Source organism: Brassica napus, chromosome A9, assembly GCF_020379485.1.
Source record: "Brassica napus cultivar Da-Ae chromosome A9, Da-Ae, whole genome shotgun sequence".
Lineage (NCBI taxonomy): Eukaryota > Viridiplantae > Streptophyta > Magnoliopsida > Brassicales > Brassicaceae > Brassica > Brassica napus.
In genome coordinates, this window is record NC_063442.1 from 621,766 (window position 1) to 648,005 (window position 26,240).

Consider the following 26,240-nt stretch of genomic DNA (forward strand, 5'->3'; position numbering starts at 1 on the left):
CTAATTCAGAACGGCGTGTATGTATGTGTGTGTACCAAGGTTCAAAGAGGTTTCGCCTGAAAATAAAAAAGATGGCTTGCGACGGAGGAGCAGATAAAAGCCGGCGCTTTTTCGTGGCGGTCCACGTCGGTGCCGGATATCACGCGGTGGCTAACGAGAAAGCTCTTAGATCCGTCATTAGACGTGCTTGCCTAGCCGCCTCGACTATTCTTCGCCAGGTCCTATTTAATTTCACACTCACTTACTTTCATTTTTGAACATCGAATAAATGTGTGATCTTTGCTTGATATTTAGGATTCTGGTGAGTGCATAGATGCTGTTTCAGCTGCCATTGAAGTCCTCGAGGTACTTTGTTCTACCTTTGCTCTTGACTATAGCTAAAATAACTCTGTATATGTCTGCTAATGCCTGATTCCTATGTGAATCTTAGGACGATCCGAGCACAAATGCTGGAAGAGGCTCTAATCTGACAGAAGATGGGCGTGTGGAATGTGATGCTAGTCTTATGGATGGTCATTCTGGGATCTTTGGTGCCGTTGGAGCTGTTCCAGGTAGCTCTCATCTCAACCTTCTTTTTTGTAACTTGTGTTTCAACATTACAGTATTTTTTTATCGAATTGCTGAATATTTTGGAATGTGAAATGTAGATCAGGTGTCAGAAATGCCATCAAGATTGCTGCTTTGTTGGTGAAGGAACAGATGAGTGGCTCAAGCTTATTAGGCCGTATACCTCCTATGTAACCAAGCACCCTTCTTTCTTCCGTCTTATATCAATACCCACCTTTGAATCTGTTTCATCATGCATTGAACTTTCTAACCGGCCTCCATAGGATGTTGGTTGGTGAAGGAGCTCGACGTTGGGCCCAATCCAAAGATGCCATTTTGCCTGAAACGGTCACAGAAGCTGAGCAGGTTCAGATTTCCACATTCTCCAGCTTTACTCTCAATCACTTTATTCCTTGAGAACTATCTTTCAAGTATTCGTATGTTGCAACTTGCAACAGTGGCTGGTTACGGAGAGAGCAAGAAACCAGTGGAGAAAGTTTAAGAGTATGCTTTCAGCGGTAGAGGCAAAGAATAACATTTCTTCTGAAGAACGACAAAGGGAAACTGAGAAGAATGGAACATTTGATGAAAGACCTTTACCGTGCGCAGCAGCAGTAGATGAGGATAAAATCATGGATACTGTTGGCGTTATTTGTGTTGACAGTGAAGGACGCATTGCTTGTGGATCATCAAGTGGTGGTATTGCAATGAAGGTAAGAACAATCAGTTCCTAGTTGTCTTCAAAAAGGAAAAAAAAAATACTGATTATCATGTAATGATATTGCATTTCAGATTAGCGGGCGTGTAGGTCTAGCAGCAACTTATGGTTCTGGTTGTTGGGCATCCTCTAAACGGCTATTTGGGGATCCATGTATAGTGGGCTGTTGTGTATCTGGAGCTGGAGAGTATCTTATGAGAGGATTTGCAGCTAGGGAATGTTGTACTTCGTTATCACTGTATACTTTCATAAACCTTCTTAATGGTTATGTTATTTTTGGTGTGGCTTTGCACTTCTTTATCAGATCTAAGAAGGGGTTTGTTATGTTCTTAGTTCACAGGCTGGTCCAGCATCTGCCGCCATGAATGTTTTACGCTCTGTCATGCAACAAGAGGGCTCAGAGCGTGGAGTTACTGACAAAACTGGTGGAATTCTAGTAGTTCAGGCGGATGCTTCTGTATCTGTAAGCCCAAGAATTAGAAGAACCTTCTCAGTCTTTTGATTTATTATCTTATCTTTTGTTGTTCTGATTCCACTCAAGGTCACTGGAGATAAGCCGGAGCTAAATGCTGTTGAGATAGCTGCTGCTTACTCGTCACTGTCTTTTGGCATAGGATACTATGGGAACTCGATGGTGAAACCAAAGGTTAGGCCTTTCTTTTAGATACCAGCAAGTACATGTCATGATCAATGGTTGAGTTTGAGCTCTGAGTTAAGGACCAGTGGTGTTTTTGTTGTTTCCTTGAATAGATTTCGATTCTCAGGACGAAGAGAGGAGAGAATGAAGCTGGAATAGACCATTTTGAAGCCGGGATTGATCTCCGTACAAGCTGTTGCTGATTGATTTCTGCTCTCTTGAATCTGATTCTGTAGGAAATTTTTAGGAAAGATTTAAGAATTTGTAACATGTGGACAGCACCCTTTCAACATGTACTAGGCTAATGCCCGCCTGGGTTTTTTTGTTATTAAAAAGTCCATGTTTGACATCCACCCACAAAATTATGAAGTTAAAATTATGTATGTCAAAGACAAACGCACGAAAGCAAGAAGCCGTCTGGTTTTGGAGGCAGTAAGACTTGTTAAAACCAAAAGGGCATTTTCTTCCATTAGAAAAAGAACATGTTTAGCTTCATACAACCAAAAAGAGACATTTTATAAAAGACCACACCAAACTATTGTATCCTCAGAAAAGCCTTATTAATTCCAAAAAAAAAGCCATCAATCTTCCTACAAGGTCACTCGAAGTTGTGAATTCTCTTTGCCGATATCAGGGTATTGGACAGAAGCATAGCTATGGTCATTGGTCCTACACCACCAGGTACAGGTGTGATAGCTGATGCAATTTGGCAAGCCTCCTCGTAACACACGTCTCCAACCAAACGATAACCACGCGGAGCATTTGGATCCTGCCAGTTTACATTATATGAATATCAAACACTGCATTGTTTTAATTCATTACACTACAATTCTACTACTAATGTCCACATTGTTCACTTACGTCGACAGGATTAATCCCAACATCAATAATGACTGCACCCGGTTTAATCCAGCTCCCTCTAACCATGTTTGGTTGCCCAACCGCTGCAATTATGATATCAGCTTCCCGAGTGATTTCTTCAGGGTTCTTGGTTCTTGAATGGATGATAGAAACAGTCGCATCCTCCCTCTACACCATTTACCAAAAAAATGTGACAATTAATTATCTCAGTCCCAATGGAAAAAAATAGCATTATTATTCTTTTAAAATGTATTATCATCACCTGCAGTAACAGAGCAGCTGGCATACCGACGATGTTACTCCTTCCGATAACAACAGCTCTTTTCCCTTTGATCTCAACGTTGTATCTATGCAACAGCTCAATGCACCCCTTAGGAGTACACGGAACGAATAACGGCTCTCTACCACGCATGGCAAGTCGTCCAATATTTAGCGGATGAAACCCATCAACATCCTTCTCTATACTAACCGCATTCAAAATGTTCTGCTCATCCATATGCTACACACATATATACATACATAAACATTCAAAACTCTCCTATAAAACAAAGATATTGAAAAGAAAGTTACCGATGGAAGAGGCAACTGAACAAGGATTCCATGGATAGATGGATCATCGTTGAAGCACGAGATGGATTTCAACACTTGTTCCTCGGAGCAATCTTCAGCTAGACGAACTTCCAACGATTTGATTCCAACGGAGTCACAAGCTTTCTTCTTGTTCCTCACATAAGTTGCCGAATCTTTCCTGTCACCGACAAGAATCACGGCTAATCCAGGAACCACGCCGATAGATTCCTTCATCCTCGAAACATCGACTGTGATCTCATCTCTAATGGTTTTTGCCACAGCCTTCCCATCAACTACCAACCAAAAATCAAATTTTACAAGTCACAACTCAATTTTCTCAGACAATAATAAAAAAGTTTGATTGAGTGTGTGTGTGTGTATACTTGAAGTGGCAGAAGAGGGAGAAGAGGAGCAGCGGATGGAGATGGAGCAGCCACGGGCAGAGGCAGTGCTCCGGAGGCGGAGCTGGCCGACGCAGTGACGGAAGAGAATGGCGCCTCTGCGGCCGTTAACGTGTAAGAGAGTTGAGGACATGGAGGAGCAATCGGTGAACATCATAGAAGCCATTTTATTACAGGCCAAAGAGAATAGTTGTTGTCTGCTCGTCGTGGCTCCCGGACTTATTAGGGCTTTAGAGGTCTGAGGCGACAAGATTTTAACTAGTGAGAGAGAGAGACCACTTGAGCGTTTTTTGTTTGTTTGTTTTATGGCCCGGCCGTAACATATATAAATAGCTAGGGTTGCTAAAGCCACCTGCCCATGTTGTTTTTGTTTTTATTCATTTTCAAGTTAAAAGATATATTCATTAGAATTTATAATTATCTGTGTTAAACAAAAAAAGAATTTATATTAATTATTTTATCCTTGATTCACTGATTAAGCAAAAATATTTGTGCAATTTTTATATAATAGTCTCAGGTAAATGGCAGAAGTCTTTGATCTGTTCCATTTTAGTTATCGTTTTAAATTTATATATACAGACTAAGAAAAATTTTACTCTTACATGTTTCCAAAATAAAAATAACATTACCTTTTTTTTTTTTTTTCCCGTCAATGTTTTTAATATTGATGAAGAAGGGCCAAGCCCAAATACATGGCCGAAGCCCAAAAGAAACTACTAATCCGAAAGTGAACAATAAAAGCCTACAGGCCAACCAAGAACAAATAATGGGCCTGCGACCCAAACCCGAACCAGGAGAAAACCCGACGACTTCGGCCGGTACACTCGTCGAGGAGACCGGATACGTGTAGAGATCAGAGCCGTCAGAGCGACACGTATCGCTTCCGTCTCAACTCGACCGTCACCGCTTGGATACATCGCCGGGTCCGCCTCGCCGCAAAACTCGTAACGACGGAGCTCAGAAGACAACAGAGCCTCCGTCAAAACCATCACCTTTCTTCAACGCTTAATCTTCAATCCGGAGAGATGCATCGATCCCATCGAGATCTCATCCGATTAAAGAAAGCAGACAACCACTTGAACCGCACAAGCCACCAGAGAGCATCAATCGTCCTCCGACGAGAGCTCCTCCATCAGATCAAACCCCGACAACACACAAACAAAAATAAAACCCTAAATCGAACCTAGGATACCAAGAGCCAGCGAAAGCCGACAGCACTGGAGCTGTATTAGCCTCCACGCTCCGGGAACTTGAACGGCGCCACAGAGCTAAAGAAGCCTCCACAACCCGTGAACTTTATCGGCGATGTAAGAGCTGTGTAAGCCTCTACAACCCGGATCAAAAACCGCTGAAATGACGATCTGACTGTCTTCTCTCCTCGCCGCGAATCCAGAGGAAGAAGAGTTGCAGAGAACCGAAGACTTCCGGAAGCAAAACCCTAACCCAGATCCGCGCGCATGTCGGAGGGAGTCGTCAGATCGGACTACACTCTCGAAGATTTGAACGGAACAACAAAGAAGAGGGCCATCGGCGCCGGTACGCGCTCGGACGCGCCACCGGACGCCATGGCGGACTTCAACTCTTACTCGCTCTCTTTTTCTCTCTCCAGTCAAGACCTTCTTCTTCTTCTCCGAGAGTTTTGTGAGAGAATCTTTCTGGAGTTTGATTATATTTAACATTACCTATATATTTAATTATATTTTAACTAATAAAAAATAAAGTGAAAAATATTGTTAATAAATTTTACGTTGAAATTATAAAATGATATTGTTTTGAAAAGAAAATTTTACTCTACAACGACAATTAAACTAAAACCAAACCAAGAGAGTAATTTGTTTGATAAAAGATGTGTTAATAGAAAGGAAGCAATGGGTGAATCTGTAATCAAAGGAAGTGGTTGATGAATCGGTAAATAAAAAGAAACACAGGGTAAGTTTTGTATATTTAAGAAAATTGAAAAGCCCGTTCAACACTCCCGAAGCCCAAGGCCGTGGTTATGTAGCCATGATCCATCTGCATCTCCCACCAAAAATATCAGACAAAAATCAGAAAGAAAAACATTATAATAATATTATTACAGAGAGATTTGTCTACCTGTACTCCGTCTGTCTGTGTCTCAAGCCTTCCTTTGATTGCTCGCTCTCCAGTCTCCCCTTCCTCGCGTGGACCTCTTTCGTTAACTGTCTATCATCAATCCTCGAATCTCGCTTTAATTTTTCCCAGATCTGCTTTCTATTTTATCTCGCTTCAACCCTAGATTTCTCCGCAAGTTTCCTTTTTGTTATTAAATCTGTCAAATATCTCGAGAGATTGAACTAGGTTTTTTGAGGAAACACTAGAACGTTGGTCTTCCCTTGCTGTACAGATCTTATCCGTAGATTAGCGTTTTAGGGATCGATAAGAAGGAAACTCTTGTGGTGATGAACAACAACAACAACAACAGAGGAAGGTATCCTCCAGGGATCGGTGCTGGTCGTGCTGCCGTCAATCCTAACCCTAATTTCCAGTCGCGGCCTGGTTACCAACAGCAGCCGCCGCCGCAGTACGTGCAGCGCGGCGGTTACGCTCCGCAGAATCATCAACAGCAGTTTCAGCAAGCCACGTCTCAGCAGGTGCAACAACAACATGGATACCAACAGCAACAACAATGGCTTCGAAGACCCCAGATCTCTGGCGGTAACAGTAATGGCGATGCAGTTGCAGAAGTTGAGAAGAGTGTTCTGTCCGAAGCTGTCGACACAAAGTTAGTAGCTTAAGTCCTCTTTTTATGTTGCTTGTCCTATCTTACTACAATGGCATTGAACTGTGTTTAGTGTTTGGTTTCATTTTTTGTGCGTGTGGTAACGTTTATCAGTCTCTTAGTCGTTATGTTAGAGGGGTGCTTATATTCATTGTGTGTTCTTCTCTCTCCAGTTCGGAAGATTGGAAGGCGAGGCTTAAACTACCTGCACCTGATACTCGCTTCAGAACTGAGGTAAGACTCAGTACTTGGAAGAACGATAATAAATTAGGATTTCCCCTTTGTTTTCTTTCTTGCACGTAAAGGAAGCGTACATAGACTGATTATTTCACCTGTCTTCTGTTGTGTTATGCATAAATGTGTTTCGTCTTTTAGATAGCTCAATATTGTTAGTGATATTTTCCCACATTTTAACCTTTAGCTCTTAATACAAGGAAGCTCTTGGTTTATGTATGTGCTTAATACAAAACCTGTGTGAGAATCTATTTTTGGGTAACCGATAGTTTTTGTTTGTTTGTTTGTAAGCGATGACGTTTGCATAATTCTTTCACTTGTTATCATGCTCAGGATGTGACTGCAACTAAAGGAAACGAGTTTGAAGATTATTTTCTGAAACGAGAGCTTCTAATGGGAATCTATGAGAAGGGTTTTGAAAGACCTTCTCCTATTCAGGAAGAGAGTATCCCAATCGCCTTAACCGGTAGAGACATCCTTGCCCGAGCTAAGAACGGCACTGGCAAGACTGCCGCCTTCTGTATTCCTGTCTTGGAAAAAATTGACCAAGATAACAACGTTATTCAAGGTAACTCTTCCCTGGACCATGTTTTCAGTTGATTTTTTGATGTAATAGAATGCTATTATCTGTTTTGCCTTTCTTGTTTTGCAGCTGATGCCTTTCTTGTTTTGCAGCTGTGATAATTGTTCCAACTCGAGAGTTAGCCCTTCAGACATCACAGGTGTGCAAGGAGCTAGGGAAGCATTTGAAGATTCAAGTCATGGTGACCACTGGAGGCACCAGTCTCAAAGATGATATCATGCGTTTGTATCAGCCTGTCCATTTACTGGTTGGAACTCCTGGGAGGATTCTGGATCTTACCAAGAAAGGTGTTTGTGTTTTGAAAGATTGCTCCGTCTTTGTTATGGATGAGGTAAATAGTGCATTGCTTACTTTGTATTAGCAACACTGTCATGGTTTCCCTGAATTTAATTTCGATATGGATCTATTTTATCTCAGGCTGATAAGCTTTTATCTCAAGAGTTCCAACCTTCAGTGGAGCATCTGATCAGCTTTCTTCCGCAAAATCGTCAGATACTGATGTTCTCAGCCACGTTTCCTGTCACTGTAAAGGATTTTAAGGATAGATTTCTGACGAATCCTTACATCATAAATCTCATGGATGAGCTTACGCTCAAGGGTATTACGCAGTTCTATGCTTTTGTTGAAGAACGACAGAAAATTCATTGCTTGAATACACTCTTCTCCAAGGTTAGTACCTAGATCTGAACTTTAAGTATTGATTAGCTGGCATTGACTCTCTTTTTCTTCTTCTTCTGCAGCTGCAAATTAACCAATCCATCATATTCTGCAATTCTGTGAACCGCGTGGAGCTCTTAGCTAAGAAAATTACAGAGCTTGGGTATTCGTGCTTTTACATCCATGCAAAGATGCTTCAAGACCACCGAAACAGAGTGTTCCATGACTTCCGCAATGGTGCATGCCGGAATCTCGTGTGTACTGGTATGCCCTAAGTGTTCTTATACTGGTCAATTAATTTACTTTAGAACTCAAAGAGTGGCTAGTCTGAGGCCATCATGTTACACTGGTTTTGCTATTTTATCTTTGTGAATTATGACAAGTCCTTCACCTGAATAGTTTAGGGTTTGATGATTTGATGATGCAGACCTATTCACACGTGGGATTGATATTCAAGCGGTCAATGTGGTGATAAACTTTGATTTCCCAAAGACTGCAGAAACTTATCTCCATAGGGTAAGCTGAAAGTCAGATGTCTACACTCTACCTGATTTCTACACATTGATTGATTGTCATTTGATTTTGATACCCGGTTGCTGTTCAGGTTGGTCGGTCAGGAAGGTTTGGCCATCTTGGTTTAGCTGTGAACCTCATCACCTATGAGGACCGCTTTAACCTGTATGTTTTTCTCTCTTAACTGGTTTATACTCATGCTGCATACCTTTGTTATTTAACCTCAGTCTTATATTATAGTTACCGGATTGAGCAAGAGCTTGGAACGGAGATCAAGCAAATTCCTCCACATATCGATCAGGCAATTTATTGCCAATAACTAAGGGTTTGACCCCCCTTGGTCTCCTGTTAGGTGTCTCGGTAATAAGTGGTAAGTAACACCAACTTACGGACAGGCTTGAAATGTTCCTACTTTTGGGGTCGTTTTACTACTTGTAAAGAATCTCTAGGATAATTATTGTATTATATACGATAATAGTGTTTATGGAAGATCTAAGACGCCATGTTACATCATTAGGAGACAAAGTTCTCGTCCTTTTTATGCTACAAAATATCTTTAGTTAGTGTTGCTCCTCATTTGCGTGAGATCCCTAAAACATTATTTGGATTTGTGTTATTATTCAGGTTGGTTGACGCAATGGGAAGAAAGTTGTGTTTATCTAGCCTTGGCAGGACAACCACAACCCAAAAGTCTTGTCATTCTGCCTCTTACCACCAAAATGTTATGTGTGCGTCTTTTGAGTTTCCCTTATTTAGTAGATTCAACTACATATAGACAAGTCCCAGAAGGTTTAAAATTCTGGGTAGAAGTGGAAAAGAAGCTCTTTTTTTAATTTTAGGTTTGACAAGTCGTTTGATGCTATGTCTCTTTCTTTGTCGTAGACTGATCAATGGTTTCAGTGTTGTGGTGTGTCTTCAAAAAGCTATGCTTTCGTGAGTCTTTAATATCCTGTTTTCAGCTTTTCAACTTCAATAATAAGTCTTTGCATCGTTTCGTACACATGTGTGTGTTATGTGGACAATTATTTTAGCACTCTCCATGAAAAACACAAGCAAAATCACACATAAATTATACAAGTATGACATAGGAGTGGGGAAGATGGGTCGTAGTAATATGTAACACAGTTATATCAGAAGCAGCCGCAAGATGACTTGTTGGGAATCTGTCCAGTGGCTTGAAGCCTAGCAGCTTCTTCTTCGGCATGGAGAATCTCTTGAGCGCGTCTAGTTTGAACCTTCGCTTTCTTCTCTTGTGCTTTTGCATGAACTGCTGCTTTCTTGCTCCTCAGTTTCTCTGTTTCCTCCATTTTCTCACTATCCATCTTCCGCTGCAGTAGACAACATTAATGTCTTTAGATGCAGCAGTCTTTAGTAGTTGACTTGCTTCTTGTTTTTGATAGATTCATTTGAGCATCAAATTTACTTGAGAAATAGAGAAGAGTCATAAACATCGAGTAGAACAAGAGATGTTTTGGTGGGACTTACTTGGACACTAGCGAGTTGAGATTCGATCTTTCTTGTTTTCTTATTCTCCCATCCTGAAATCTCATGGAGCCTCTTCTGAGTCCTGCAAATTAGAAAAACTGTCACAGCGTCGTGTAGACACTGCGGAACCTTAGAAAAGGGGGTTGTGTTGTTTCTTACTTGCTAGTGACCTTTGTTATCTTCTCTTCCTTCCATGCCTTGATGACCGATAACTGCGCTTTTCCTACTTCATGAGTGTTTTTTTAAACTTACTTCATAAGTGTTTATATGTTAATAACAATTTAAAAAAATTGCATTTGAATCCAAATAGCCATTCTCACAAGGTGATGACAATAATGTAAGTTTGTGATAGGAGTATTACCTGTCTCCATTCAAGGAAAGGAAAAGAGCTTCGAGCTTTAGGTTCTAAATGAAGGTTAAAAGAACATTTAGTTCTATTTATAAAGATATAGTGATATGTTCGATCGGAAAAGGTTTCAATGATATAAGTGTAATGGTGTCATTTTTTCTTATTTTGTGAGTATTAAACATTGATTCTGATGGTTTTCCATCCGTCTGTGTTAGTCTTTTCATTGTTTATTCGGCCTGTCTTGAAGAATATGTATTACAGCTTGCAAAATAAACGAATATTGAAAAAAATGGCGAGCATCACGTGTTTTCTAATCTCTCGTATTTTTTTCATGATTTGTGTTTGTGGAACTCTCAAGAGAGTTTTGTTAATCGTTAAAACATAAATGTGGAAATCGATGTTTATAACATTACATATAAACTAATCTAATTAATTTTGCTATTTTAGTTAACAAATTTTGAAAACCCAAATTTTTTTATTAGACGTATATATTTGTTTTTTATCATTTGCTTCTCGTCCCTATATTCCTTTTGTGAATTTTCTTTTATTATATTTGTTTTAATCAAAGAATGGAATCTATATTAAAAATAAGACAAAAAATAAAGAGAGAAAAGTTTGGATGATATATGCTTAAAGCATTCCATACTAAGTCCACTACATTGTTTTACTAATGCATCATTAGTTGGCATTTTCTGTTTTGTTGTTTTTCTTATTACTAGATAAATAACACGAGTTTTTGCATGTTGGATGATCTTCATATCATAACTGTAATAAAAACAAAATAACAAATGGGGTTAGTCTACCTAAGAACTGTGGAAGCATTGCATCTCTAACGATTCTCAAGCACAAGTAGTCGCAGTCATACAGGCAGCGTATCCGTTGGCTCGACCTGAATGGTTCACTTTTCAGAAAGAAAGCTCAAGAATTAAACTATCTTAATTACCATTGTTTTGTTTTGCTTGTGAGGAAAGAAAAAAACAATAATAATTTTAAGACATAAATCCACACAAACTGTTTGCAAAGAGCAGAAATATCCAAAGGGAAATGGAAATGTCAATGATACAAATTAAACAAGCTTTAACATACAAAACAATTTAGGTATAAATAAAGATGCAGTGGTTCATTTAGAATAATGATATGATATGAATTTTTGGGGCTCACAGAGCTCGTTCTTTGATGATGTCAAGGCTCATCTCGCTAGGATCAGTTGCTTGCAACTCAACTTGGATTCCATCCATTTCTCTCTTGAACCTATCCTTTGAGCTTGCATACAACATCTTGCTACGTACTCTTGAAGTATCAGGTGACCTGTTCAATCAATCAATCAATCAAAAGCTCTCACATATTCAGATCATGAACTACACAGATGTGTTTACCATGCAATGAAATAGATCTTGCTCTTCTGGCAGTTATCCTCGGTGGTGAAATCAAAATCATAGATTGCGTATCGGCATTCATTCTCCGGGATGGAGTTTGTGAAATCATCGTAAGTCTCTTGTGGATTCCCAAGCTTTTCGATTTGAACTTCTTGAGCCTTCTCATCAATCTTGAACACGATGTACCTGTAAGTCCTCTTTGCTTTCAGCTCCATAAACTTGACCTTGCATTCATCATTTACATGCATCCCAGATGCCGAGTTAGCCTGTCACAACATAATCATTTATTAGCCATACATGAACCTTCTTCATGATGTTCCTAACTAAATAACATACAAAACTTTTGATATGGCCATAACGTATCACACAAAGCTATTCCACACATGAACTCTCTTCTTGTTATATATACTTCCAAGTTCCAAACCAAATACCACAAAACTAATTAGTATATTTTTTAAATATGAAATCCTAACATTATCACCACCATATATACCTATCCAACAACAACATCCAAATGGGAATTCATTTCACTTAGCCTCACAGTTGGTTGATGAAAAACCAGAAACGTATGTAAAGAAAGGTAAGCCATGCATCATCTAAGACTGGATGTGTAGGAACTTACCATGTCTTCTTTGTTGAGATGGAAATCTAAACCAGGGTTTGATGATTAGATCAAAATGAAGGGAATGGGGGAAAAGAGGGGGGAGAGTTGAAGAAAAAACACAAAGGAGGGCTGTTTTGATCTTATTTTCCTTTGGTCTATTTAGCCTGGGATCACGTATTCAGAATAGACGACTTTGTTGCTGTCACGTTGTGCCCATATAGATATTTTCAAATGGTTTTTATATGTTTTACTCATTCTTACTAATACGTTTCTATATTTCTTTATTACTTTGTGGTGAGCTGAAAGTTTTGGTCGGAAGAACATTGGAGCGTTGAGGTCTACATGATGTACCAATGTTTTATTTCTTTTCCCTTCAAGTTTTGACCCTCTCTCTTCTCTTCTGACATGATTGGTCTCCTCAGGCTTTCCAATCCTACCAAGTACTAATTGATTGACAAACCGGTTTAATTTAAGCTGAACGAGAGGCCTATAAAAGCCCATGGGCCTTGATTCATCGTCAATCAACACTGCTTAGTGTGTCGTTAGTAGTTCCCTCCTTAATTAAAAAAGTCCGTTAGAAAGAATAGCTATTACGGCATGGAGAGCCAACGGGAAAGAGGACTATGTCTATGAACAAACAACAACAACGACCACTTGCTTGCTTTAACAGGCGGTGCTACTTTTTTTTGACAATCCTCTTCAAATCTGTACGACATCAATTTATTAATTGATTTAAAAAAAAAAATAATAACAGGGGTATTACAGTGCTAATGGCCACAGATTCTTTGGTTGCCATGTCTCTCGAGTCTCACCATTAAAACAATTCATCAAATTGTCGGGGTCTTTTGGTGGATTATTTTATCTTACTTTCTCTCTGTCTTGGTTGTTGTTTCAGAAACAAAAAATAAAATAAACTTTTGGTGAATTTACAGATGTGTAGATGCACGAATACACACACTTGACAGTGTCTGTGTGTAGTAGTACTAGTAATATATAAATACTAATAATAAACTCTGTGATCTGATCTACTTTTATACTATCTTTTTAGTTTTAGATTGTTTAAAGCTAATGAATCACATACGTTCATGTCGATTCGATTGAGAGATACTACTGTCTCTCGATTGAGTTTCTTTATATAAAATTGATTGTAACCACGTGGAATTGGTTTTGTTATCTTTCTCCTCAGACCACTTTGATGCAATCGAGAAAACCAAACCTAAAAATACAGATTTAAGTTCTTCGATCCGAAAAAAAAAAACATTTTAGTGTGAGTTTTTGAATCGTAGATAGGTTTATTAGGCTCCAGGTAGATCAATCGATTTTTTTTTGTTGGGTTGTTTGGTTTGTGGTCGAGTTTGACTAAACAAGAGTGGATTTTGGGTTGACACTCGAAACTCCATAGCTTTTTCAGTGTAACCCTCTCTCGAGTTGACAAAGGTACGACCTTTTTCTCCACTAAAAGGTTCTATTTTTTTTGCGAAATTTCGATTCATCATTATTGCGCCTCTGTAATTTTGTTGCAGAGAGTTTGTTTATAGATGGGAGGTCAATGCTCTAACCTCGGTTGCTGTCGCAAACCATCACACAAGACTGCTGTTCTTGAAGCTCCTCCCCATCTTGGTTTACTTTTTGTTTTTCTTCCCACTTTGGATCTATTTTAGACATTATTATCTGATTGGTGTTGCCTCTTCTTGTAAATTGCAGAGAATGGAGACAATAGTGACGTCACCGACGTGCCTGCCTTCCGTGAGTACACATTAGACCAGCTCAAGTCAGCTACTTCTGGCTTTGCTGTCGAGTATATTGTGTCTGAGCATGGTGAAAAGGCTCCTAATGTCGTCTATAGAGGGAAGCTCGAGAACCAGAAGAAGATTGCTGTCAAGCGTTTCACCAGAATGGCCTGGCCTGACGCTCGCCAGTTCCTCGTACGAATCTATACTTTTGTTTCATAATTCTCTTTTTTTTTTTTTTACAATCTTTGTAATATGTGTTCTCTCTTTATGTGCAGGAGGAAGCGAGGTCCGTTGGTCAGCTGAGGAGTGAGAGAATGGCTAATTTACTCGGCTGTTGCTGCGAAGGTGACGAGAGGTTGCTTGTCGCTGAGTTTATGCCCAATGAAACCCTAGCCAAACACCTTTTCCATTGTAAACACGACTCATCTTCTCTCCCTTATATATATGTTTAGATGTTATGTCACCTTAGACACTAAGTGTGTTCTTTTATTGCAACAACCAGGGGAAACGCAACCTATGAAATGGACAATGAGGCTACGTGTTGTTTTGTATCTTGCACAAGCTCTTGAATACTGCACCAACCAAGAGCGTACTCTTTACCACGACCTCAATGCCTACCGCGTTTTATTTGATGAGGTATTGTTATTATTGACTATAGCTCTTCTGGACATGTTTCTATGTTATTCCTTCATTGGCTGATGCCTTGAGGGTCTTTTTTTTTTAAGGAATGCAATCCAAGACTTTCTACTTTTGGCTTGATGAAGAATAGTCGGGATGGGAAAAGTTACAGCACAAATCTTGCTTTCACCCCTCCTGAATATCTCCGAACTGGTACAATCATCAATTTTTAAAAACCAATATTGGCATGGTTGAGGCTAAAATGCACCTCATGTTTTCAGGGAGGATTACTCCAGAGAGTGTGATATACAGCTTTGGCACTCTTCTTCTTGATCTTCTGAGCGGGAAACATATTCCTCCTAGCCATGTGAGTATTTTTAGCCTAAACATATGAGATTGCAACCTTTCACATATGGAGGTGAAGATTGATTCTTTCAATCTGTTTTGTGTAGGCCCTTGATCTAATTAGAGACAGGAATCTCCAGACGCTGACTGATTCTTGTCTAGATGGGCAATTCTCTGACAGCGATGGCACAGAGCTAGTACGCCTAGCGTCTCGTTGTCTTCAGTACGAAGCTCGTGAAAGGCCAAACCCAAAATCTTTGGTCACTGCCCTGACGCCTCTTCAGAAGGACACAGAGGTTCCCATTTCATATTATTAGACATTAATAAAAAAAAACAAGGACCAAGTCTATGTGTGTTGACTCATATAATTGTTTCCATGTATTGAACAATGCAGGTCCCATCCCATGTTCTAATGGGTCTGCCCCACAGTAGTTCGGTGTCTCCTCTGTCCCCTCTTGGTGAAGCTTGTTCAAGAAAGGACCTGACCGCTATGCTTGAGATCTTGGAGAAACTTGGATACAAAGACGACGAGGGCGTCACCAATGAGGTATCTTGAACTCGTGATTTACAGATTTAAGTTGCCTCTGTTACTCAGTTATTTAGTGTCCGGTGATGTTGTCCGAAAGGTTCTTCATTGTGTGTTTCTTTCTTACAATGTTTTTGGGAAATGCAGCTCTCTTTTCATATGTGGACGGACCAGATGCAAGAGTCTTTGAACTTTAAGAAGAAGGGTGATGTAGCTTTCAGGCAAAAAGACTTCAGAGAGGCCATTGAGTGTTACACTCAGGTTGGTTCTTATAACCGAAACACAAATACACTTGTAGGATAATAACATAGAGAGTATTAACATGGATGATGTCCAAATTTTTGCACAGTTCATAGATGGAGGAATGATCTCTCCAACAGTGTGTGCACGGCGTAGCCTGTGTTACCTAATGAGTGACATGCCAAAAGAAGCATTAGACGATGCAATTCAAGCACAATTGATCTCTCCCTTGTGGCATGTTGCGTCTTATCTCCAGTCTGCTTCCCTTTCCTTTTTGGAAATGGAGAACGAATCACAAATCGCACTCAAAGAGGGATCTAACCTTGAATCTAAGAGGAACTGAGCTTCCCAATTGAAGTTAAGATACATATACCGTTTTAAGATTGGCTTTTCTTCCTTTGGTTAAAGATGAAAGAACATCTTAACCAAGTTTGAGAGGTTTGTTAAATCTTTTGAGCACAAAGGATGAGGGCAACACTCGAGAACGATTTGCAAAACTAGAGACACAATGATGGGTTTGTGTGGTGTAGTGTTTGTGCTCTTCTTTTCCCTGTTTTTATAGGCACTGAAGGATTCATTTCCTTTGAAATCCAGTTCCTTAAACTTTTTTTATATGTTGAACATTGTAATATAATAAACCCTTCCGTGTATTGAAGAATTTAAAATAGATTGTTTTTATTTGATTCATGTATCACATCATCACCCCCATGTAAAATGACTCGTTGCCACTAAATGTTCTAGAGTTTTGCAAAGCTTCGCAGTCTCTTCAATTTGAATGGTAAAACAACTTTGTTATCATTCCCTACTTACAAAATGCTTTAGAGTATTGCAAAGTTTCATAACCTCTGCAATTTAGCCACTGCCACTAGTTGTAGTGGCAGAGAAAAACACTATGAAGAAAGTAAGTTAGCTGGTGCTATGTTTACCTTGACAGGAAGTGTTGTTCCTCAGACCTCACTGTATCAAATGCTCTCAGAGTTTTTGGCAAAGAGAAAATTGTTTCACCCAAAATAAACCAATTGAGGTTGGAACAGAGAACTGAATATTATTGTACACAAGCTTGCGATATTAGGACAAGTGCCATATTCATGATGGATTACAAACATTAAAAAATGATACATCAAACATTTAAGGGGGTCAGATTTGTGGAAAAAAAAACAAAAGAAAAATGAAAGTGGAGGTGGAGAAAAAGGTAAAAGAGGAAGCAAACTGAGAGAAAGGCTAACTCAGAAGAAGCTCCTTGAACCCAATTGTTTCACATCCCCTCCATCGGCTCCCCGGCGTTCAGATTTCAAGACTCCTCCTCAGACGACAAATATTGGAAGCACAAAGTGGTTCAAAATTGATGTACACACTGAAGTAAATAGCGAGAGGGAGGGAATGCTGAATCTGGAAACACTATTGAATGATCCTAAGAGCTACTTCCCGTCCCCTGGCAATGCGCTGGAATTAGACGCTGTCTCAGCTCTGTTGATGCACCCGCAAGTTCTGTACAGTTTAAAATACATATAGTAAACAAATTAATGATACAGAATGGAATGTAGTCTCAGCTCATCTGTATACGTATCTATCCATTAAACTCTTCACATATATGATGGTGATTTCCAACAAAGTTGCGTAACAATGGTTACTTCACAATTTTTGCAACGAGAAAGACGAGGTAAAGAGAGCTCATGGGCTGACCTTGGGGAGTGAAGTTAAATAATGGAGGCAGTGGTCTTCCATTTGGCAGTGAAATATTCGGGTCCCGCAAGTCATCGAAGAAGGGGTGTGCACATGCTTCCAACTATACAAATATAAGAAAGGTTTTGTTTGAATTATAAAATTCGAAATCAGAAGGATTATATGTAGTTTTGTGATGTCCAGAAGGATTCAGTCTTACTGCAGTGCAGCGGAGGTTTGGTGAATACTGGAGGAGTCTTGACACGAGGTCTACTGCTTCAGGTGGCATTCGCTTTTGGAAAATCTGAAGATTTTTGTGCTACACACATTAGATTTCACTTCAATATGCACATACACCAAAGAGGCACCTTAGTTTACAAACCTTGTGCCACGGGTGAGCTTTAATTTGAGGGAACTTGAACTCTGTGTAATTGGGATTCATACACCTTATTTCTTCTCTCGTCGGCGTACCAAGAATCTGGTAGACGTACAGATGAGTAAGATACGAAACATGGTATTATAGAAAGAGGACGAAGAGGGATCATAATAAGTACCTTGATAATCTCCACCAGCTGATCAATGCCACTTTCCCCAGGAAACAGTGGCTACAGGTAGAATACGAACGGTTAATATGGGATTGAATGTGATTTAGAAGTTCCAAGATGTAACTAATCAAACAATCATAACCCAAACTTTAAAATTTATAATACTCACTTGGCCGAGTAAAAGCTCTGCCATAACACAACCACCAGACCACATGTCAATGGCATTGGTATACTCTGTTGCCCCGAATATAAGTTCGGGTGCCCTGTAGTACCGGGAACATATATAGGATATGTTAGGTTCACCTGGCACCTGAAGAAGTACCAGTGTGTTAGCCATCAATTTTCAAATGCGAACCCACCTCCAAAGATCACACTATAAACAAGAAAGAACATACCAACATCTTTGCGCTTCCAAAATCGCATATTTTTAATTGATGGGTTTGGGAATTGACCTACAAGAACACATCATAAGAGAATCAGGGTATTATCCGTTAATATGGTTTTAACTTTTGAGCGCTATATAAAAATTAAAATATAGATGCCTAGTCAAAAGAATTCACACTCTACCAGTAGATTTTGTGGCTTGATGTCACGATGACATACCCCAACCACACGATGTAAGTAGTTCAGCGCACGGCAGATCTGATATGTCAAAGACAACACAGGCGTAAGTAAAAGATTTCGATGTAAATGAAGTTTCATGCTAAGCAGATAACTAAAAACGACTAATTGGGGAGCATAGATATCTCACCTGATAGGTGTAAAGCTGAACAAGGATAATTGGCATATGCTGATTCATTTTGGTATAGTGCTTTAATGCTCTGTATACAGTTTCGGGAACAAACTCAAGGACAAGGTTAAGATACAGCTCATCCTTCTCGGTTGTCGAAAAGAAAGAGTGCCTTAGACGCACAACGTTGGGATGGTCTTGCAAGCGCATGATCTGAAGTTCTCTGTTCTTGTATCTTTTATCCTGCAGAACCTTCTTAATTGCAACTTGTTCACCCGTTTCCAGACACTTGGCCTATCCAAAAGAAAAAACAGACAGCAAGTTAAATTACGTAAACAACAAAAAATTAAAAAAGGATTAATAGAATATTCCACATACCTGGAACACAACTCCGAATGAGCCTGTTCCAACCACTCTCTGGGCCATGTATGAGATTGTCTGAAACCAAATAACGAAAAAATTAAAGGATACGCCCAACAGAAAAAACACATTTATTCAAGACTATCATGATTCAGATATTCACCTGCTTTGGCTTCCCATCTCGACCTCCGACAGTGGTTGTAATAACTTGACCCGTTTCAGTCCCACTGCCATTTACAACAGTTGGTTCCATATCCTGTACAAGAACAATGGAGATTTGAGCAGAAGCTAATAGAGATGCAGGATAATTTATATAACAAAGAAGAAACAAGCAATTGACCTTATCCTCGCGGTTGGCATTACGCTCGTCTCTGATCATTACTTCCGGAAGCTGAGTATCCACGGTGGCAGCAGCAGCAGCAGGAGGAGGCACATTTGAGGTTCCAGCAACACATTCTTGCGAAACCATGTCTGTATTTCTCATCTCACGAGAAGAAGAAGATGAAGAAGACGTTTGGTCAACCTGCATCGGATCATCACCAGCAGTACATAACTTATCGTTGTCTTGATCAAGCTTGGCTCTCTTGAGCCCATAGTCCCCTCCCTTTAAAAAAAATCACAACTTTCGTCAAAATCTAACTTCTCCACAAGCACTATGATTAAGATCTCAAAAACCCCTAATTTTTTTGACTTGTAATAATATTCCAATTAAATCGAATCTCAATCCAGCAATTATAAAAATAAATAAATAAATACTTACAGGATCCGAAGAAATGGAGGTCCGACCCGAGGCAATGCTCTTGAGACGACGCATCACGTTCATCTTTGCAGATACCAACTCCAAACCCTAATTTTCCCCCCGATTCAAAATTAATCCAATCAACAGATTCAGAAATTCAAAATCGAATCTGTCTCGATCTCCTCCGCCGTGACGAGCGAGCAGCTATGAAGAAAATGGAGAAGAGGAACAGAGCCAAATCGAAGCGTCCTTGTTCAACCTTCCTCTCTCTCTCTCTCTCTCTCCACGACGCAAACCAGGTGGGGGGGGGGGAATCTTTTGCTTCTCGTGGCGAAAACCAATCATGCCACCCTCTCCTCTCCTTTTTTGGTCAAACCTTGACTCCTCACCGTTGATTCATCTCAGCGATTCATCCGACGGATCAGGATTAATACGCCTGATTTCAACCAGCTGTGTTTACCAAAGTACCCTTATCTTGCTGTCTTATTTACGGAGATTGGGTAAATGAATGATTGCATCGATAGGCAGGCACGCGGAATATGCGCAATGGATCATTTGACCAAAGCTTTGACTCCTTTCCTTTCCCATATGTTAAATCTTTTTTAATTCTTGCTTCCTATACTGTTTTTAGACATTTTATATGTTCAAACTTCAAATAAAACTAACTCTTTATCTACTATTCTACTCTACACATTATCTCATGTCGAATTGGAGAAAAGAGACATAATAAGAGGGCTTCAAACATCTCAAATGTTTATGCCTTAGCTGGAGTTTTAACAATAGGTTATAAATTTAACTATTCGGTTGCAACAAATCAAGTAAATAACAATAGGCTGCTTACTTTTATCTAGTTACTTAAATTAGGGAGTGCTCCTAGCTGTTTTGCATTTCACACTGTTTGACACCACTGCACTTGGGCAGAGATCCCTTGTGAGCTTTGCTAAAATTGATCAAAACTGTAAAAAGGCTCTAAACATAAAATGGGGCCGATCATATAAAAAGATAAAGGTACGGTACCACCTTTTACCATATCTTGGGCCTTGTTAATTTACAAAACGAACTGGTAACGACCGCAACTGTAGAACAGTAGTCCATGTACTGCTAGTGGACTTATTAAAAGGCCCATAAAGAATAGAAATTCTGACAAAACTTAACACCGTCAATTCCTTGTTTACTTTTTTAAAGCAACACAACATAACGGAGAAAACGACGCCATAACGTCCGGTTTTCGCACCAGTCTGTCATGGTCTGACGTGGCAGAACAAAAATGGCGGAATACGTAAACTCCCACCATGCAAAGGAAGAAGCCACGGACAGAGGAAAAAAAAAACATAGCATTAAATGAATGTTAGCCTGCAAACACATTTAATGCACACCACGAGAGACATAAACGGACCAGATCCATCCAAAGTCCAACCACATACTAGTACTACTCATGTCCCAGTCCGCGTTGGCAAAAACCACACAACATACCCGCATCCGACGGAGCGTGTGGCTCACTCTCAACTACATGAGTTTACAAGATAATATATAAAAATATTAAATACTCCAACAAACAAAAGGGGGTTTCCAACCCTAGTCAATACCCGAACCACCAACTCCTCCACCGTGATCAGACCCAACCCGACGTGGTCTCAACGCGGTGACAAAGGAGTTGGATTTCGCCACCTGCGCGGTTCGTTCTTGACTCGACACCCCCTTCCCAAGCTTAACTAAAAGACCAAAGTACACGACACATACATAGTTAAAATTCACAAATTCAAAGATACAACAAACACATGCGCTCCAGAGCTCACGTGCCGCCTTGAAGCTTAGTTCTCGCACTGAAGAGCGGTTCGAATCTTCTGGACGGTGCATGATATTAGGTTATTGACAGTCTCCACAGACTCGACCGTGAGTTTTGCCGTTGGGAGATTGTTAACAAGGATTTGAAACGCCACCGTCAAGAGTGATCCACCACCGACCGGACGCTGCTCACCGTCTCCGGAGCCACCGTTAAAGCCTCCGTCAGGGAGAACAGCGAAACCAGAAGGAAGGAGAGCCACGTAGGATGAATCCCCACCGTTCATGACAACATGCATGGCTGGAATATCGACAGGCGCGTACACTACCAGCGCTCCAGATGCGTCAATGCACGTTTCCTGAAGAATTAACATACTGCTCTGATTCGCGTTCATTGGCTGCCAAAACATGCACAAAAAAATAACCTCAGGTCAAGTGTTAAATTACGAGAAATGCCACACTGAACACAAACAGTAACGCTTCGGGGTTAAAAGAGAAACAAGTCAAAATAAACTTTCACAGATATCCAAGGAAAAGAAAGATGTGAAAAGTCAAAAACACAGACAAAGAGGTAAAGGTCGAAACTGTCCTATTATTATTGACTTTGTAAACCCTTACAAAAGCTGTGACTGACACTTTTGTTTTCTACTGATACCACCAAAAAACCTAAATTGTCCTTTTCCAATCCACTCATGTGTCCGTCTTACCACCACATTCAGGGACAAAAAACGTCACTATCACCTAATCCAAATTCCACACACTAACCAATTCCACACATGCTGAACCAATCAAACACCGGAATTCATTCAATTACTAGACCGAGATTTATGTACCGGTTTAAGCCGGGAGAGTGTAATTTGGGGAGAAAACTTACGTTGGAGCGTAGCAAAGAAACGGAGTTGCCTTGATCTTGACCTTTGGCGATGTGGGCCATCTCCTGCATGGGACCACCGTTAGATAGAATATCCCATTCACATCTCATCCGTTCGTTCCGCAAGAAGTCAAACAGACGTTGTGGCGAAGCCGGAAGCCAAACAGACGTGGCAGCACTCAGAACAATACCCGGAGCCTCACTCGGATCGTCCACACTCTTACGGGTCATAATTCTAACGTCCGGATCGACATTACCGACCGTGAGCTTGCTCCAACTGTGGACAGAGGGCGCAGAGATGCCCGAGCAGAAATTGATCGTCATACGTTGAGCTAACTTCAGCATGCTTTTCCGACCACCTGGCGATATAGCTGTTTTTTTTTTGCATACGTTAAATGCTTTGTAACAACACATCATAAAATAAAGAATCTAACTAATGAGTAAATAGAAACGGACATGTGTCATCGTGAGATGTAACGGAGGAGGACATGAGGATGGCCAGACACTCGCACTGTCTCTGAAGTGTAGCGACCCATCTTTGCGAGCCGAAACCAAGACCTGACCGAAGCAATGGTCGGTACAAGTGGTGGATTTGGTTCTCGTCGTATTCTGCATGCTCAACCCACGTGACCTGCACAGATGATTTCAAATCCTGGTTAGCATATAACCACAAATAATCTACCAAACGTATAAGATAGGATGAGGTGTTGAATTTTTAGTGGAAGATAATAAGATAATAGGACAACTGAAATTAATATATTACAGATGGAGACGAGAGATACGAGGCAGCATAGGAGAATGGAATAGAAATACTAGAAAATTAGATTTATTTAAACGATGATTAGAAGCATTTTTATTGTACATGCATATGAAATTAATGTGTTCTTTCCAAAATGCGCACAAAAATAATTTTGGACGGATGCTTCATAGAATAAAGAGCAAATAGACAGACCCACTTGTCTAGAACTTGAAATGTAATCCAGAGAATCCGACAGATAGAGAAGCATCCGGATCCATAAAAAGTTTATAATCTCGGAAGGTTCGGGGATCAGAATTCGAGAAGGGAAAAGCCTATTCAATAATCTTTTCTCCTTTTTATATTCTGACATAAAATCATACTATTAAACTATTCAAACTAATAACGTATGAGAAGGAAACCCATAAAACAATTAGTAACATTTTTCAAGAAAAAAGGATGGTAAACACTAAACACACAAAAAAATATTTGAAAAGTAAACTGTGAAAGATTTTATAAAATTGCATAAAAGAAAGTTGAGAGTGACAGTGAAGTGGGTGCAGTGAGTAATGGCTAAAAAACAAGAGTCATTGATGCATGAGCTTCTTCTTCGTCTAGTGATCACCCAATTAAAAACCTAGAGATCCTAACTTCTTCGTCTTTATAGAATTTTTCACTACCCAATAATAAACATGCTTAGAAAAAAGATTCCAAATGTGTTTTACATAATTAATTATCATTATGATTATGATTCAAAAAAAGTTAATTACCTTTGAGTATCCATTGGACATATCTTGCACTACACAGCCTGATGGTAATCGTCTGATTACAACCGTAGATCCACCAGAGTTTTCCCGGACTGTATCAATAGAAACGTCCACCACTGCCCACACGCCTTCCGCGTGCTGTTTGCAAAACCGGAGGAAGTTGACGTTGCGAACCGGAACCAACGGAGACAAAACTTGTAACTCAGCATTCACCTGTAGTAAAAATTCATAACGAAACAAAAATATTAAACCGTGACTAAACCGGAAATGTGATTTGAGTGTGCTTTGTATCAGTTACCAGCTGAATTGCACCGTTCCTTGTTCCGGCCATTCCGCCGGAGATAACGTCGGTGGTTGTGGATCTTGCGACTATACACGGAAACATCTCCGTCCATCGGTCCTATTAAATAAAATTATTAGAGAAAACAAATAACATTTTATTTTTGTAAATTAAAAATACATGGAAAAACATACCGAGTCCATTAACGTCTCGACGAGGGCTAAGCTATTGATGATGACCATACCGGACGTTCTAGAAGCTTCGGTAACTAAACCGTTTGGTTTCGCAGACGAAAACGTTCTCATGTACTCCTCATGGTTAAGCTCATCTCTCTCTCCGTCTAAGCTTTTAATCCACAACTGTTCATCGCTCTGAGCTAGCTTCACTAGCTCATCCATAGCTGTTAAAGCCAGCTCCAACAAAACCGATCTCTGATCAACACCATTAACCACCGCCGGCAGCTGCGGTGGTAAGCAACCGCCGCCACCGTTGAAATCTTGAGGGAAAGCGAAATTTCCGCCGTTGTTGTTGGTACCGACGCCGAGCTCTAGAGAAGAGGTGTGATTGTTTTGGGGGTGGCCGAGGAATTTACCGGTGAGGTTAAAGACGCGGTCGAGCTCGTCTTTCAAGCGAGCGTTTTCGATGCGGAGATGATGCTCTTCGATAGAGACCTCGCCGAGCATGGCCGGTCCACCACAAATGTTGCAGGTTGGGTTCCTCATTGCTTCGCGTATAGACATGTTCTCAGCTCTTAGCTTGTCGTTCTCTTGTCTCAGCAACGCGTTCTCGTGCCGCTCTAATTGAGTCTGGCAAAGGATTTGATTTAATAAATAATTCTTTAAAACAAAAGATAACAAAGAAAAGAAACAAACCTTCATCTGAGTGCGACGATTCTGGAACCAGAACTTAACTTGTCTTGTCTCCAAGCAAAGTCTCTTGCTTAGCTCAAGTCGCTGCTTCTCGTCTGGATGTGGACACTCTTTGAACATGCTGTAACCCCCAAAAAAACCAAACATTAATTAATCAGATCGAACTAAAGAGCAAGACTATAGATCAAAAGAGGGGATTACGATTCGAGCTCTTGGATTTGCTGAGGAGTGTGTCGGTGGTAACGTTTTTTCTTGGGAGGTTTATTATAGTCGGCGTCTTGATCTTCACCCGAGATACCTTCGACGTTATCACTCCCAGATCTGCTCTCATGCTCTTCCTCTCGGCTCCTCCTGTTCTTACCGCTCCCATCGAAAATATCGCCTCCAGCTCCGTTATGGTTCCTCATGGATGTTCCTCTCTCGGGTTGCTCCTGTCCGAATATTAACAAAAAAAATATTAGGTTTTATTTATATAAACACGCGTAGAGTATATTAAAGTAGAGGATACGACGTCGTACGAGCGCTAGAGAGAGGCCAGAAGAGGAGTAAACAGATTTGGTATTGATAGGAGGGGAGAAGAGGCTCGCCGCCCCAATATGAGACATAGTACCACCGGGTATTATGGTAGATGCGGTGGTGTGGTTGCCATAAGCTAGACCAGTGGGGACACCACCGGTCGTATTGTCGAAGAGACTACCGAAGTTCATCAGATAATAAAGAAGAGAGCTGAATCAGAGGAGATTATTACTGAAATGGAGGAGAGAGAAGGAGAACGAAAGCTGTTTTTTTTTTCTTAATTTTTCTCTCTCTCACTACTTTGCTATTCGTTCTCAGTCTCTCTCTCTCTCTTAAGAATTAATGGGGTTTTTATTTTCTTTTCTCTCTCTCTTTTCTGATTTTCCTTGAGAGAGAGAGAGTGATGGGGAAGATGAAGAAGATGTGAAACCCTAGTGTTGGGGTAACTGATGTGAAGAAGAAGTCTCTCTCTCTCTTTTTCTCTTCACACTTGCATGTTGATATATATATTGACTCTCTTTATCCTTTTTTGTATTTTTTATAATTTTATATTGTAAAAGACAATGGCCTTTTTAGATTTTGTTTTCTTCTTTTTTTTTCTTTTATTCTTGTAGTTTTAATGCTTTTCGACAAATTTAGGTAAAGTG

The 26,240-nt window shown here is 40.1% G+C and overlaps 7 protein-coding genes and 1 pseudogene across 9 annotated transcripts; 3 read left to right on the forward strand and 5 right to left on the reverse strand.

The window, feature by feature from the left end:
* The first annotated feature begins 4 nt into the window (after positions 1 to 4).
* On the forward strand, positions 5 to 2,254 carry LOC125577643 (annotated as a pseudogene).
* Positions 2,255 to 2,340: 86 nt separating this feature from the next.
* Positions 2,341 to 4,042, reverse strand: LOC106365527 (bifunctional protein FolD 4, chloroplastic). The gene is made up of 5 exons (XM_013804947.3): positions 3,716 to 4,042; positions 3,333 to 3,625; positions 3,025 to 3,261; positions 2,763 to 2,930; positions 2,341 to 2,670 (listed from the first exon to the last, which is right to left on the reverse strand). Exons 1-5 carry the CDS (start codon positions 3,897 to 3,899, stop codon positions 2,500 to 2,502), a joined length of 1,053 nt encoding a protein of 350 aa, XP_013660401.1. The 5' UTR covers positions 3,900 to 4,042; the 3' UTR covers positions 2,341 to 2,499.
* A 1,758-nt stretch (positions 4,043 to 5,800) lies between these two features.
* On the forward strand, positions 5,801 to 9,460 carry LOC125577641 (DEAD-box ATP-dependent RNA helicase 8). The gene is made up of 10 exons (XM_048739155.1): positions 5,801 to 6,476; positions 6,647 to 6,707; positions 7,041 to 7,275; positions 7,383 to 7,621; positions 7,708 to 7,959; positions 8,031 to 8,211; positions 8,375 to 8,463; positions 8,552 to 8,625; positions 8,701 to 8,830; positions 9,085 to 9,460. The coding sequence occupies exons 1-9, from the start codon at positions 6,154 to 6,156 to the stop codon at positions 8,777 to 8,779; spliced, it is 1,533 nt and encodes a 510-aa protein (XP_048595112.1). The 5' UTR covers positions 5,801 to 6,153; the 3' UTR covers positions 8,780 to 8,830; positions 9,085 to 9,460.
* Positions 9,397 to 10,473, reverse strand: LOC106365530 (remorin). Of its 2 annotated transcripts, none has more exons than XM_013804950.3 (4): positions 10,307 to 10,473; positions 10,105 to 10,168; positions 9,946 to 10,027; positions 9,397 to 9,788 (listed from the first exon to the last, which is right to left on the reverse strand). In XM_013804950.3, the coding sequence occupies exons 1-4, from the start codon at positions 10,314 to 10,316 to the stop codon at positions 9,591 to 9,593; spliced, it is 354 nt and encodes a 117-aa protein (XP_013660404.2). In that variant the 5' UTR covers positions 10,317 to 10,473; the 3' UTR covers positions 9,397 to 9,590. The 2 variants fall into 2 exon arrangements, with proteins under 2 accessions (XP_013660404.2, XP_013660403.2); XM_013804949.3 differs by having other exon boundaries at positions 10,105 to 10,171; positions 10,307 to 10,461.
* Positions 10,474 to 11,260: 787 nt separating this feature from the next.
* Positions 11,261 to 12,576, reverse strand: LOC106363888 (actin-depolymerizing factor 8). Its single transcript, XM_013803557.3, has 3 exons — positions 12,293 to 12,576; positions 11,671 to 11,936; positions 11,261 to 11,602 (listed from the first exon to the last, which is right to left on the reverse strand). The coding sequence occupies exons 1-3, from the start codon at positions 12,293 to 12,295 to the stop codon at positions 11,452 to 11,454; spliced, it is 420 nt and encodes a 139-aa protein (XP_013659011.1). The 5' UTR covers positions 12,296 to 12,576; the 3' UTR covers positions 11,261 to 11,451.
* Positions 12,577 to 13,106: 530 nt separating this feature from the next.
* On the forward strand, positions 13,107 to 16,421 carry LOC106365531 (serine/threonine-protein kinase BSK3). The gene is made up of 11 exons (XM_048739156.1): positions 13,107 to 13,711; positions 13,798 to 13,894; positions 13,979 to 14,199; positions 14,283 to 14,418; positions 14,510 to 14,643; positions 14,733 to 14,838; positions 14,907 to 14,992; positions 15,078 to 15,266; positions 15,365 to 15,517; positions 15,644 to 15,757; positions 15,846 to 16,421. The coding sequence occupies exons 2-11, from the start codon at positions 13,813 to 13,815 to the stop codon at positions 16,077 to 16,079; spliced, it is 1,455 nt and encodes a 484-aa protein (XP_048595113.1). The 5' UTR covers positions 13,107 to 13,711; positions 13,798 to 13,812; the 3' UTR covers positions 16,080 to 16,421.
* Positions 16,422 to 16,755: 334 nt separating this feature from the next.
* On the reverse strand, positions 16,756 to 20,123 carry LOC106365532 (shaggy-related protein kinase theta). Of its 2 annotated transcripts, none has more exons than XM_048739157.1 (13): positions 19,794 to 20,123; positions 19,374 to 19,556; positions 19,197 to 19,289; positions 19,052 to 19,111; positions 18,695 to 18,967; positions 18,511 to 18,585; positions 18,339 to 18,395; positions 18,113 to 18,253; positions 17,953 to 18,003; positions 17,781 to 17,876; positions 17,619 to 17,702; positions 17,420 to 17,522; positions 16,756 to 17,224 (listed from the first exon to the last, which is right to left on the reverse strand). In XM_048739157.1, exons 1-13 carry the CDS (start codon positions 19,854 to 19,856, stop codon positions 17,148 to 17,150), a joined length of 1,356 nt encoding a protein of 451 aa, XP_048595114.1. In that variant the 5' UTR covers positions 19,857 to 20,123; the 3' UTR covers positions 16,756 to 17,147. The 2 variants fall into 2 exon arrangements, with proteins under 2 accessions (XP_048595114.1, XP_013660407.1); XM_013804953.3 differs by having other exon boundaries at positions 19,374 to 19,637; positions 19,794 to 20,118.
* Positions 20,124 to 21,088: 965 nt separating this feature from the next.
* On the reverse strand, positions 21,089 to 26,152 carry LOC125577640 (homeobox-leucine zipper protein ANTHOCYANINLESS 2-like). The gene is made up of 9 exons (XM_048739153.1): positions 25,596 to 26,152; positions 25,279 to 25,508; positions 25,081 to 25,198; positions 24,403 to 25,014; positions 24,227 to 24,328; positions 23,932 to 24,141; positions 22,882 to 23,056; positions 22,429 to 22,796; positions 21,089 to 21,952 (listed from the first exon to the last, which is right to left on the reverse strand). Exons 1-9 carry the CDS (start codon positions 25,782 to 25,784, stop codon positions 21,584 to 21,586), a joined length of 2,373 nt encoding a protein of 790 aa, XP_048595110.1. The 5' UTR covers positions 25,785 to 26,152; the 3' UTR covers positions 21,089 to 21,583.
* Positions 26,153 to 26,240: the final 88 nt, after the last annotated feature.

Excerpts from the sequence above, each read along its gene's own strand:
- LOC106365527 (XM_013804947.3), bottom strand. The coding sequence starts at position 3,899 with ATGGCTTCTATGATGTTCACCGATTGCTCCTCCATGTCCTCAACTCTC. Across the intron at positions 3,626-3,715 it reads TCCCTCTTCTGCCACTTCAA|TTGATGGGAAGGCTGTGGCA; the intron begins GTATACACACAC and ends TTTGGTTGGTAG. Across the intron at positions 3,262-3,332 it reads TTCAGTTGCCTCTTCCATCG|CATATGGATGAGCAGAACAT; the intron begins GTAACTTTCTTT and ends ATATGTGTGTAG.
- LOC125577641 (XM_048739155.1), top strand. The coding sequence starts at position 6,154 with ATGAACAACAACAACAACAACAGAGGAAGGTATCCTCCAGGGATCGGT. Across the intron at positions 6,708-7,040 it reads ATACTCGCTTCAGAACTGAG|GATGTGACTGCAACTAAAGG; the intron begins GTAAGACTCAGT and ends TATCATGCTCAG. Across the intron at positions 7,622-7,707 it reads CCGTCTTTGTTATGGATGAG|GCTGATAAGCTTTTATCTCA; the intron begins GTAAATAGTGCA and ends ATTTTATCTCAG.
- LOC106365530 (XM_013804949.3), bottom strand. Across the intron at positions 10,028-10,104 it reads ATAACAAAGGTCACTAGCAA|GACTCAGAAGAGGCTCCATG; the intron begins GTAAGAAACAAC and ends TCTAATTTGCAG. Across the intron at positions 9,789-9,945 it reads CTCAACTCGCTAGTGTCCAA|CGGAAGATGGATAGTGAGAA; the intron begins GTAAGTCCCACC and ends TGTCTACTGCAG.
- LOC106363888 (XM_013803557.3), bottom strand. Across the intron at positions 11,603-11,670 it reads AAGATCTATTTCATTGCATG|GTCACCTGATACTTCAAGAG; the intron begins GTAAACACATCT and ends TTGATTGAACAG.
- LOC106365531 (XM_048739156.1), top strand. The coding sequence starts at position 13,813 with ATGGGAGGTCAATGCTCTAACCTCGGTTGCTGTCGCAAACCATCACAC. Across the intron at positions 15,267-15,364 it reads CTCTTCAGAAGGACACAGAG|GTCCCATCCCATGTTCTAAT; the intron begins GTTCCCATTTCA and ends TGAACAATGCAG. Across the intron at positions 15,518-15,643 it reads ACGAGGGCGTCACCAATGAG|CTCTCTTTTCATATGTGGAC; the intron begins GTATCTTGAACT and ends TGGGAAATGCAG.
- LOC106365532 (XM_013804953.3), bottom strand. The coding sequence starts at position 19,856 with ATGAACGTGATGCGTCGTCTCAAGAGCATTGCCTCGGGTCGGACCTCC. Across the intron at positions 19,290-19,373 it reads ATGCCAACCGCGAGGATAAG|GATATGGAACCAACTGTTGT; the intron begins GTCAATTGCTTG and ends GTTCTTGTACAG. Across the intron at positions 18,968-19,051 it reads CATTCGGAGTTGTGTTCCAG|GCCAAGTGTCTGGAAACGGG; the intron begins GTATGTGGAATA and ends TCTTTTGGATAG.
- LOC125577640 (XM_048739153.1), bottom strand. The coding sequence starts at position 25,784 with ATGAACTTCGGTAGTCTCTTCGACAATACGACCGGTGGTGTCCCCACT. Across the intron at positions 25,015-25,080 it reads ATCGTCGCACTCAGATGAAG|ACTCAATTAGAGCGGCACGA; the intron begins GTTTGTTTCTTT and ends ATCCTTTGCCAG. Across the intron at positions 21,953-22,428 it reads TTTCTTTGCTACGCTCCAAC|CCAATGAACGCGAATCAGAG; the intron begins GTAAGTTTTCTC and ends ATGTTTTGGCAG.